Source organism: Typopeltis vanoorti, chromosome 1, assembly GCF_054136105.1.
Source record: "Typopeltis vanoorti isolate ZY-2024b chromosome 1, IOZ_Tvanoo_1.0, whole genome shotgun sequence".
Taxonomy (NCBI): Eukaryota; Metazoa; Arthropoda; class Arachnida; order Uropygi; family Thelyphonidae; genus Typopeltis; species Typopeltis vanoorti.
Genome location: NC_143549.1, coordinates 180,324,083 through 180,337,500, shown reverse-complemented (window position 1 = coordinate 180,337,500; position 13,418 = coordinate 180,324,083). Strand labels below are relative to the sequence as shown.

The 13,418-nt window shown below is 36.1% G+C and overlaps 1 protein-coding gene across 1 annotated transcript in view; it reads left to right on the top strand.

Moving 5' to 3' along the window:
• Megf8 (multiple EGF like domains 8) overlaps positions 1-13,418 on the top strand; it is a 752,012-nt gene that overhangs the window by 700,357 nt on the left and 38,237 nt on the right. The window contains exon 35 of the mRNA XM_090404705.1: positions 9,972-10,110. Within this exon, the coding sequence (XP_090260831.1) occupies positions 9,972-10,110 (139 nt within the window). The remainder of the gene's footprint in view (positions 1-9,971; positions 10,111-13,418) is intronic.

Genomic DNA, 13,418 nt, shown 5'->3' with positions numbered 1-13,418 from the left:
TACTGTATTCAGGGAGCATTGGGCAGCAGTCGTAATATCCTTATTTTGATGGCGGGCACGAATCATCATGATACAAGTTATTCTCTTCCATGATTCAGGTGGGTTCCAGCTATCCATCCTTTCTGACATCTTGTATATGAATGAAGAAGGGTCCAAACTTTTAAATGAAGAGAAGTGTGTGTTAATACATGTAACTTACGGAAAAATATAATTAATTATAAATATGTCAAATTTATCCCGAACACCCTGTATGTATATATATATGTGTATATATATATGTGTATATATATATGTGTATATATATGTATATATATGTGTATATATATGTGTATATATATGTATGTATGTATATGTGTATGTATGTATATGTGTATGTATATATATATGTATGTATATGTGTATGTATATATATGTATATGTGTATGTGTATATATGTGTGTGTGTGTATATATATGTGTGTGTGTTTGTGTGTTTATATATATGTGTGTGTGTGTGTGTATATATATGTGTGTGTGTGTGTGTGTATATATATGTGTGTGTGTATGTATATATATATATATGTGTGTGTGTGTATATATATATATATATGTTTATGTGTCCTGACTGATAGGGAGGTTAATATTAGTATTTTTGTTGGGCTAACAGTTAGATATTCTGGAAACCTTGCCCATGAGCCTAAACATAGTGTACATTTGCAAGCCTCTAATAAGCAGGATGGTGTCTCTCACCATGCAATGAAAACCATCTATCCTTTAAAGACATAACAAACATCTGTGCCATCCAAGTAGAATTTGAACCCACTCCTTGTTGGTTGGAGAGCAGGTTTGCTATCCACTCATCCACCTCCCAAAAAATTCATCCATTTATCATTATTGCATCAACCATTTATAGAGAAGTGATATCAAAATTTAACCTCCTGATAAGGAGATATGTTCAGATCTTAAAGATCAGAGAGTGAAAGATATTAGGCGCATCCTGATATGTAGGGATGGTCACTTGTTTCCAACCAGAAACATCATTCTTACTTTTGATAAACCCAAGCCTCTGACGTGTAAAAGCAGGATATCTCAACTGTCCTGTTAGACTATACATCCCCCAATCCACTAAGATGCTTTAATGTCATAATAAAATTAGTTTAATCCTTTATCCAAGTGTGAGCAAACAAAGTTTGCACCTGAAAGTATCTTCAGGACTGGGGTAAGGTGGTACAACACCAGGGCAAATCGTTGCAAAGGTGGAGCAAGCTACCAACACTCCTATCTCAGTATCTCCTATTATGCAAAACACATCTCCTTGCGGATATGTCTAATGTTATGCATTAAGGGAAGGGCCACTACCCAGACTAGTTTCCACCTTTATTGAGGTCTCTTCAGTGGGAGCCAGGCCCAAGTGGAGATACCAGGCAGAAGCATTAGCAGGTCATCTCTACCTATAGGAGTTGCCAAATGGTGTGCCACCCTTTTTTAAAAAATTACTCTGGATTTAGCTTTAATGTCAGAAATATGGACAAGCTCAAACTGCCTGTTGCAGCTTTATTATTTGTGTCTGATGTGGTAGTAAAGAGGACAATAACAAATCTTGCTCTGCAAAGAAAGCTAAATGGGCCAACTGTGAGGGAGATCATCCAGCTTACTCCTGTGCACGTCAGAACAAAAGAACATCAGACTCATGTGTCTATTCCACCATCTGAAAATATCATCTCAATACTTTCTTCCATATTCCTTCCTGCTCATATTCTGCAATCAATCTTACAAACTGCTCTTCTACCATTTTTCCTTGCTCACATGGGATGTTGAAGACATCTATGGAAGTAATCATTTTTCTGTTATTTGCACAATGTCTTCATAGGAAGCATGTTCCCCTACACAGATTCCCATATGGAAAAGGTACCAAGCAGACTGGAACACTTTTTCTCATGTTGCAAAATTTAATGCTGATACTGCAGTCAAACACCTGTCAGTGAAGCAGTAAAGTATGTAAGAGAATGTGTTGTCTAGGCAGCAACACCCTGCATTCCAAGAGCATCATCTCAATTTCCTCTCTATCCAAAGCCTTGGTGGAACCTAGAATGCCAGGCAACCATAGAGGATCAACACAGAGTATGGGGTATATTTCATAGATCCCCCAATACATCAAACTTATTAAATTTTAAGCATGCTGGGGCCAAAGCACGTTATGTGAGACTTAAAAGGCGAAACAATCTTGGATCAAATTGATCTCATCAGTTAACCATTACTAGTTGAAAGTTTATTTTTCACTTGGTTAGAGTATAATAAATTTAGTTTAATCCTTTATCCAAGTGTGAGCAAACAAAGTTTGCGCCTGAAAGTATCTTCAGGCCCTTCGCTTAATGCATAACATTAGACATATCCGCAAGGAGATGTGTTTTGCATTATAGGAGATACTGAGACAGGAGTGTTGGTAGCTTGCTCCACCTTTGCAACGAGTTGCCCTGGTGATGTACCCCAGTCCTGAAGATACTTTCAGGCGCAAAATTTGTTTGCTCACACTTGGATAAAGGATTAAACTAAATTTATTATAACCATTACCAGTGCAAAAATTGTTAAATTAAAAGCTTATTATTATTATTAAGAGAGACCTCCAAGAAGTCAGGGGCTAATCGAGGGAGGCTACATATTACACGCACCAGCTATCATAATTATTATTGAATTCATTCACACTGCTTGCACACATGTCCAATGATAATCCAATCCAGTCACGTACCAACCTATGAGAGAAAAATCTAGTCCTCACCCCTTCTTAGTGGCATTCACTCTCAACTTCTGAGGATGCCCTCTTGTTCTTTCCCCACTATGTATAAAATGAAAAATTTCACCAACTGAAATCCTGTATGAACCTTTCAGAAAGTTGTAAGTCTCAATCATATCATCTCTCTTTCTCCTGTTTGCTAGTGTCTACAGTCTACAAATTCTCAATCTGTCTTCATAGTCGGTATTCCACAATTCTGATATCATTTTTAACACTCTTTTGCACTCTCTTCGCTGTATCAGAATCACAATGGAAACCAGGGCCTTGTAAAGAGGCAAAATGACATCCTTATCTTTACATGGGAAAGTTCGTTTCAGCATTATGATTATCTTTTGAGTTGTATTTGCAGTCGTTGCTACATGCCCCTGAACTTCAACTTGCTATCTACTAACACTCCAAGATCCCTAGCCTGATCAATTTCTTCTAGCATAATCCCACCAATATAATACAATGTTGGATATGCAATCATGCCAAAGTGCATGACTTTGCATTTATTGACATTGAACTGACCTCCATTTTCCCATGCCCACAATTCCAGCCTATTCAAATCATTCTGCAGGTACTGCATATCAGCAGCATTCCTGATTATCCTCTCATCTTTACATCAACAGCAAATAGCTCTATATCGCCTGTCAAACCTTCTCAATATCATTAATGTACAGATTGAATAACAGCAAATCAAGGACTGATGCGTGTGGTACACCACTGGTTACCTTAAATCTTGCAGGCTCACATCCCCTTTGTCAGTCAGCCATCCTCTTAACCATGCTAATATTTTATAATCCAAACCCATATTCTCTAATTTATGCAACAGTCTTCCATGTTGTATCCTGCAAAAGCCTTAGCATAATCCAATAGTGTCATGGTGTATCCGTTCCCATTGTCTTGTTCAATGTTAACATTGTTATAGAATGTGAGCAAGTTGCTAAACATGACCTTACCTTAGTAAACCCATGTTGCTCATTGCAAAGTAGAAATTTACTGTCAACCCATTTCTGAATGCGAGTCCTAACCAATTTTTCCAAAATATTCACCACCACACCTGAAATACTAATTGGTTGATAGTTGGATACATCGGTCTTTTCACCACCCTTGTGCAGTGGGATTACCATACATTCTTTCCTTTCCTGCAGAACCTTCTGAATTCTGGGACTCAAATTACCATATTTTTCCGTGTATAAGATGATACTTTTTTCTAAAATTTTTAAACCAAAAATTGGGGGTCATCTAATACACGGAAAAATACGGTACATAGCCTGGTCAAGGAATAGCCAGTTCAGCTGAACACTCTTTTAGCATCTGTGCTGATATCCCATTAGTCCCTATTGCTGAATTCTTATTCAGTTTGTGCAACAGCTCTAATACCTCATCTGCATAAACCTGAGTTTCTTCATTCAGAAGAGGTAACAATGAACTTAATTTTGCATACACCAGGTTGATAGCTTTTAGCAAAATGAGCACTCATTAGTTGAAAAACCTCTTCTACATCTGTCACCCTCACACTGTCTGCATTCAGAAGAGTTATTCTTTCATATTCATTCTTTCTTTTACTTGTAGCATATTGATAGAATTCTTGTGCGTTATCTTTAGCTTGCAGAGCCAGTTTCTTTTCATACTCAGACTTTAACTTTCCATACAATAGTTGTGACTCCTTTGGCCTGCTGCTTATAATTTTCATAACAGACATCATCTTTATGTACACACTTCCTTTCACATTATCCGTTTCTTACGAATCTCTTGCTTAATAAGATTACACATCCATTTCACTCCTACCCTATTTATTCTTCAAACTCTCAGGACACATTCTGATATTGCATCATTTAAATATATATTAAATGCTTCCCATGAATTGTCGATATTCTTCCCATCCAGCAACCAATACCATTCTGCTGAACTCAGTATACTCCTCAGTTGACCATAATTTCCTGCTTTGTAGTTCAGCATGTAGCCTTTTCTGAATGGAACATTCATAAACTTAGCCACTTCCCTAGTGGCTAAGTTTATGAATATCGCCTGATCACTGTAACCAACTGGATGCAGAATAGTTACGTCTTTAACTGAAACACCATCTGACACTATAATCAAATCTAACACACTTTGACCTCTAGCTCCTTCTGTCACACGTTGCTTGCGGAAATTGTCTCGCAACAGCTCAATAAATTCATTTTCATTCTTATGAGATTTTATTGCTACCCAATTAATATTGGATAATTAAAGTCTCCCATTATGATTACGCTTTTTGTGCCCATTGTCTCTATTTGATGATGCATTTCTTCATCTCTATCAATTGATCCACTAGGTGTGTAACAACACTTCACTATGTAATTGATCTTGTTATATTCCACCTCACACCAGATGGCTTCAGACTCACTGCTACATGAAATACTGTTACTAGTACTACAATTATAGGTCTCAACACCAACTGGATTCAAGTCATCTGATATCATTAGCAGCTCCCCTCCTCTCCGATCCCCATCTATCCTTCCTAAAAATACTGTGCCCTTTACACTTAGTACCAGTTAGTATGTCTGAATCTGATAGCCAGGTCTCACTAATGCCTACAATCTGAAGTCCCAACATATTGATCAAGGTAAACAAACTATCCCTTTGTTTCTGATACTCCTAGCATTTGTGTATAGACAATAATCTACCTGCATGCTATTTTGTATACTCTTCACTGTAGTCTGCTTGACACAGTTCGATAACTTGCAGATCTCTATTCTTCTCTAGTGGTGCCTTATACATGTAGACATCTTGCACACGTTTGATGGACAAACTGGATGAACACAAAGTCAAAATCATTTTCTAAATCTTGCTTCCATGCACTTGTGCCATACAATCAGCTACTTTGGGAGAAAAGTTTGCCGTAATTTCAGCAACAGCTTCACATCCTTCAGAATTTTTAATACTGAAAGAACAAGAGAAACAAAGGCTAAATTTTTCTTCAATGGGCTTGAGCCATATAATCAGCCATTTGTTAAGGAGAAACTAAAAAGAGCTCTTTTACTGTCTCACCCCTACTACAGTAGAGCCTGATGGTATCCATTATGAAATGATAAAACATCTACCATCATCTTCTATGGATCTCCTTCTCTTAATATACTATTGAATGCTTACAGATGAAGAGTTTCCTGATTCTTGGCATAAGTCAGTTGTCATTGCTATCCCAAAACCAGTAAAAAATTCAGTTTTCGACCTATTGCTCTGACTAGTTGTCTTTGTATAATATTAGAGAAAAGGTTAATGCCAGACTTCTGGTATTTAGAAAGCAACAATCTTCTCTCCAATACACAATGTGGCTTCCATAGATATCATTCAACTTTAGACCTCATAGGCTCATTCTATATAAGAGATGCATTTCTGAAGGTTTTCTTTAACATGGAAAAGCTTATGACATATGGCATATTAAAAGATCTCTATAACCTAAGTCTCAGGGTACATCTTCTGGTATTTATTAAAAAATTTCTCACCGGGTGAACTTTCCAAGTCAGAGTGGTAAGTACATTATCTCAGCCATATCATCAAGAACAGGGTGTTCCCAAGAACTCTGTCTTAAGTATGACACTTGTTACTATCAAAGCTAACTCAGTCACTGAATGGCTTTCTCCAACTGTAGACAATGTTCTCTATGTTGATGACTTCACAATTTACTGTCACTCTCATAACATGAGGATAATTGAAAGACAATTTCAACAGCTATAGGTTTTCAACAGAAAAAAGTGTTTGTGTGTATACTTCTGTCAAATGCACTCTTCATCCAGATCCTGAATTAAGAATGGAATGAACTGAATAAGAAACTCAAGGATTGGAATCAGAGAGTTTCTTGCCAAATATAGTAAACTATGTAAAGTATCGGCGACCACTGGCATGAGCAAATGCAAGTGACCCTAGCACGTAGTGCAATACCGGAAGACTCGCAGCAAAGTCGGTAAATTCTGATCGCTATTCTTAGGTATTTTCCATAATGTAAAAACACATTTCCTAGGAAATGTATGCTGTTATTACATTATGGTAGGGAGGTCACTACCCAGACCGGTTTCAGCCTTTTTTGAGGCTTCATCAGTGAGTAGCTAGACCTAATACCAAAGTGTATAGTGAAAAGAACTTATATACTCTGCGATACGAGTTTCCAAACAGGTGCAACCATTAAGTTACTTAAGTATAAAGAGCTAATAAGCTTCATTTCGGCAATGAAAACATTATTTAAATTAAGGGGATATTAAATCCAGTTTTAAAACCGAATAAGAAACTCAATATAATGTACTTACCACTCTGACTTGGAAAGTTCACCCTTGAGTTTCTTATTCGGTTTTAAAACTATGTGGGATTTAATATCCCCTTAATTTAAATAATGTTTTCATTGCCGAAATGAAGCTTATTAGCTCTTTATACTTAAGTAATGGAATAAACTGTTATTCCAGTAGCAACAGAAGCCAAGTTCTTGACACTCATCTCTGACAGAAAACTTGCATTCCTTGCACGTGTTCATGAACTAAAAGAAAAGTGCAAGATAGCTTTGAATTTCCTTTGCACTCTATCCTTTACTGAATGAGGTACTGATCGATCTTCATTGCTTCATCTTTATGGTGCACTTATACATTCAAAGCTGGATTATGGGTCTCAAGTCTATGGTTCTGCTATGCAGAATAACCTGCGATAATTGGATCCCATTCATCATCATCAGGGTATATGGATAACTACTAGTGCCTTTTGAGCATTACCCACTCAATATCTTTATGTTGAAGCAAATGAACTGGCTCTATCACTAAGATGGAAACAGTTGTCTCTTAATTATGCCATAAACATAGTCTTCCAGATCATCTTACATGTACTAGTCTCTTTTATCTGCATTCGGATGCTAAATATCACACATGTCAGACTCCCATGCATCCTTTTGGTATGTATGTTAAAGAAACTATGCAAGCTGTTGGCATGAATGCTGACAGCATTGCCCATACCAAACATAGCAGCATCCATCCATGGCAGGTTTGCACTCCATCCTCTCCCTATATCAACTACAGAAGTGTCATACTCCATCATCTGTGTACCTGCAATTGTTTAATGCATACACAGAGCAGCCCACTCTGATTTCTTGCCCATCTATACTGGTAGTTCAAGAACTGATACCTGTGTTGGCTGTGCTACTACTGTTTTTCCTGACATTACTATCTCCAACCAGATCCCACCCGATTGCAGTAATTATACAGCAGAATTGCATGCATTTCAGCTTGCACTTGTGCATATAAAAGAAAACTGCTACAAAAGTGTATAATTTATACAGACTCATTCAGCACTTTACAGGCTGTCTCCTTTCAGGAGAAGCCTCTTTCCTATGTATAATCCACATCCAGTGCTGTGTGAGATGTTAAACCTGTTCCACAGAATGAAAATCCTTAATTTTGACATTCAGTTGTGCTGGATTCCCAGTGACATTTTAATTAAGGGAAATGAGACTGTACTGCTAGATCAGCTCATTCTTTCTCCACGTATACTGTTTGATAGTACCATACACCGACTGCAGACAGTTTATAAGATCAAAGCTAATTGCCCAATGGTAGTCATTGTGGTAGGAAGCATTGACAAACAAATTATATCAAATTAAGCATTAGCATTCTTGTTAATGTAGAACGAGAAGAGAGGAAGTTGTTCTTGTTAGGCTATGCATATGTTGTAGTCATCTTACACATTCTTATTTACTGAGGGCTGATGACCCACCCTCCCATGTGTGAGAAATGCAATAAGCATATTATACTGTTTGTCATATTCTGGTGGAGTGCTAGCACTTTATATGAGAGAGGAATGAAATCTTTACTGATCTAGTCAAGCCACATACATTCAGACAGATTGCCTGATGTTTTTAACCTTCTACAACAAATTAATTTATACAATACATTTGACTGTAATTTTTTTTTATATGTAGATACTGCATTGCTTAACTTAATTTTTGTTCATACATATTATTTATTAATTTCTCTTTGACTGTTTATGTAATGCTGTAACCTTTGCTGTAATTTTATTTATATATAATACTGCATTGTTTAACTTCATTTTTGTACATACATATTATTTACTATTTTATTTTTTGGCTATTTATGTACTGCTGTAGTCTTTGACTTTGTGTATTGCTATGAACTTTGCTATGATTTTGTTTTTTAGTAGATACTGCATTGCTAAACTTGATTTTTGTGCATGCTATTGTTTACTAATTTTTCTTTGACTATTTATGTACTGTTGTAATTTTATTTATATGTAGATGCTGCATTCCTTGGCTTGGTTTTTGTAGATGCATATTGTTTACTAGTTTGTCTTTGACTATTTATGTATTGCTGTAACCTTTGACCTTGTGAATTGCTGTAATCTTTGTTGTTCTTGTGCTAATAAACCATAAACCAACCAGCCATGTAAAAAATATCTACTACTCACACTCTTCATCACCACACCTTTACACAACTTCCAAGGATGTTCTCTTGTTCTTCCCTTCGCCTTCTACTCCTTTTATAATCTTTCACTAACTTAAATGTCTATCATATCACCTCTGTTTTTGCCTATCCACCAAACTCTACAGTTTACATTTCCTTAACCTTTCTTCAGAACTCTCCAATATCAGGACTCTCCAACCAATTGGAGAGTCCTGCTTATCATTGGACCGCTTCCCAGTGTTTCCACATGAAAGATATAAGCCTATAGTATATTAGTATTCTGTGTGGACTAACCCTACCCAAGAAACTAAACATTTCAAGCCCTCTTCAGGTCTGCAATAAACAAAATGGTTTTAAATAAAGCCTAAACCAATTGCTGCTGCTGCTGCAACACAAGGATTAGCAAAACAAGTGTTCTCTGCCAGGTTGGCAGGAAAAAGACCCAGAGGAAGACCAAGATATAGGTGGATTGATACAGTAAAAGGTGCCTTAGAAGACAGAAATATCAGATCTGATAATATTGGAGTCTTGACAGGTAACAGACTGATTTGGAGGAAAATTGTAATGATGTAAATTTTTCATGTAGTACTATCATATCCTGTACACCCTTTGAAGGTATATACCAGGCATTTGATGATGATGAAGAATTGCTGCTTTTGAAAGCTCTGTAATATATATTCCATTTGGAAATACTTACTAGTAGTCTTAGACTTTGATTTTTAATTTGACATGAGTACATGTTGACAGTCAGTTTTCTAAATAACAATATATTATATTTTAAAGGTGCGAGTGCCATGGCCATGGTGATACATGCAATGCTGCTAATGGTGAAAACTGCAATTGCCAGAATAATACAGAAAGTGATAGACAGTGTAGTCAAAAAAATAGTAAAAATATAGTAATACCTTGTTGGAAGTCACAGGTAGAGTTAATCATTCTCTCTCTCTTATTTTGCATTCAGTTTTTAAGCTACTTAAAGCACTCTTAATAAATAAAAAAAAATTAAAAAAACATTATCAGCTATTTCCTGAAGCTTTAATTACTTATTCAATATGGTCTACAAGAAAGAATTGATAAATTTTTATTTTATCAACTGTTATTAATATGTATCAACTATATTAATATGATCTACGTTAAAATAACCTAAGTCAAGGATTGCTAATTAGAAATATGAAATTTTTAAATTCCATTCAGATCTTTAACAAATTTTATCATATCACAAATGCTAACCATTTGAAATTTAGGCTATTTTGAATATGTAGATTAAATATCGTGATCATTTGTTTTGCCTCTCAGTAGCCTACCATCAACATTGTTCTTTCTAGTGAAGTTACTTCACTAAAAAGAAACTGTTTAATTCAATTTAATTTACTGTTGTTCATATTACAGCATATTCATTAGGCATGACATCATAATTAACCAATGTTGTAATGTTTGCCATCATGGGGGATATTTACAGAAACAATAATTTAAACAATAATAATAATTATTATTAAGAATAAAATTAATTGTAAACTGAATTTTCTAATTGATTCTCCCACTTTGTTTCATTATTATTATTATTAACATATAACCTCCTTACAGTCAAAGGACTCATTACAAATGTCATTAAGGACTCATTACAATGGTCTATGCTCTTTCATGTGAAAAGATCATCGAACTGTGACTTAAATCCATTCAGAGTTTCCATGGCCACCCATTTTCAGACAATGCATTCCACTCACCAATCTCTCTTCATGCAAAGAACTACTTCTTACCATCCTGCTCAACCCTCCTATTATATACAATTATAAACAATTAATGCACGAAATATCTTTTCTGCATTAATCTGGTAACAATCCCTCACCAACTTATAAGTTCTACAAGGCTCTACAAATTGCATTCTCTCAATCTCTCCTCATATCTAACATTCTGTAAACCTTCAGTTTATTCTCATCTCCCCCCCCCCCCCAAAAAAAAACAGTGCCAAATCTCTGCACAGTATTCCATATATGGCCCAATCAAAGCCTTATACAAGGGAACCAAACATCTGCTCTACTTCTGCACGTCAATGTCCTCCTTGTTATTTCAATTTCACTCACAATTTTAGCAATGTGACCTCTAAACTTCAAGTGTCTGTCCACCATCACTCTCAGATTTCTCATCTCCTCCAAAATTTCTCCATCAGTTGTATATTCTGCATCCCAACCTAGCCCACCAAATTTCAAGACTTTGCAACATTAAATTGATAACTCCACTCATTTGCTGATGCACATCTATTCAGTTTCTCCTGTAAGGCCACAACATCTGCTCTACTTCTCTTAGCCCCTTTCCAACTTTGTATCATCAACAAACAGCTGCACATCTCCAGATAAGCGAGACCCAATGTTATTAACTTACAAGTTAAACAATAATGGTCCCAAAACAGATTCCTGCAGTGCTCCACTGGTGACCTTCCTTTTTTTGAGATGCCACTCCTCCATATAGAACCTGCTGATACCTGTCCAACACCCAGTCAGCTATCCAACTTATTATTTTTTTATCTAATCCCATCTATTTCAGTTTAACTACTAGCTGGTCATGTGGCATTCTATCAAAGGCCTTTGAAAAATCCAAGTGCACTACTGTATGTACATCTTCTTTATCGGGTGAATTTGTCACCTTGTAATATGTAAGCAGATTGCTGAATCATGACCTCCCCTAACCACTCCCCCACTTCTCTAATATCCTTACTACAATTCTAGATTGGCCTATAATTTGTAGCTTAGTCTTATCCCCCCCCCCTTCCTCTTGTGAAGTAGAACATATTTTCCCACCTTCACATTCTTTTGGGACTCTTCCTGTTATAAGACTCATGTTAAATAGTTGTGCCAAAGGTGCCATTAATTCCATAGAGCATTTCTTTAAGACAGATGGTGATATACTGTCAAATCCCATTGCTTTATTAATAGCAAGTTTACTTATTTCCTCATATACTTCCTACTCATTCACCATTCCTCCATGAACTCTCCTCTGTCTTACCTTCTGGCTTCTGATGTTGCTATCACGAGGACGAAATACACTGATAAAGTGATCATTGAAAATTCAGCTATATCCTCCTTATCGGTTACCAATCTGCCAGTGTAATCAACTAGCATCATCCTCCCATAGTCATTTTCTTCTACTTACCACATTTCAAAAGAACTAAAATTTTTCTTAGCTTGATTGGCTAATAGCCTACTCCTTGTACCCCTCATGCAACTGATTGTTACCAACATTCATGTTTACATCCACAGTGACTTCTTCAACATTTTACCTCTATTTTACTCCTACATTTTACTCCTACCTTGTAGGAGTAAAATGGCTGAATATAATATATTCATCCATCAATAAAATATTTCTTTGCTAGCTCCCATGCATTGCTGATATCTTTCCTTTGTAATGTTTCATTGATAGAATTACCCCTAGCTGATTTCTAAGGCTGTTATTATAGTGACCTGTCTTATAATTCACATAAATGCCTTTCTCCTGTATATTTCTGCATGTCTATTCAGCCTCCAAGATAAGATAGGCACTCTCACCAATGGGAAGGGAGACAAGATCCTCAAAAATTCCAGAAATTTCATTTCCTTTCTACTGTATGCTATTTTCTCAGTCCAATTTATACTGCTGTATTTAAAATCTTTCACAATGATCACTTGCTTAACATTCACCTCACCAAACAGATCTGCCTAAACATCACCCTCACACTATACACTTTCAAAAGTATTTGTGCTATTTATTTCTATATTCTTCACTCAGAGAGAACTGAACTCATCACTTATCATAAGTAACACTTTACCTCCATTTGCCTTTCCTTTACTGCCAAAAAAAAAAAAAAATTAATGTTTTACTTCTATTCCTGTTAGGACATCATCTTCTCTCAACTATGTTTCACTGATTTCAATAATCTTTGAACATGCTGAGGCTGTCAGTGCCACCAATTCACTTCCCTTATTCCTGATACTCCTGGCCTTTAATATAAAGAAACATTGGCACCATTTCTATTATTATTCTCTCTAGACTCCATTTGACTCTGCAATGTATCATGCATTCTCCCATAGATCAGTGGATTGGATTTTAAATTGAATAGTAAGTATCAGCTAGTTGTTTATGGAAGGGCAATATCCTGGAAGAGAGAGAGTCACTTTAGTGCATACCATCAATGTTAAATTTGGTGTCAGACAGGGATGTACATTATCCCCTCTGTTATTTATTATCTATATGGATCAC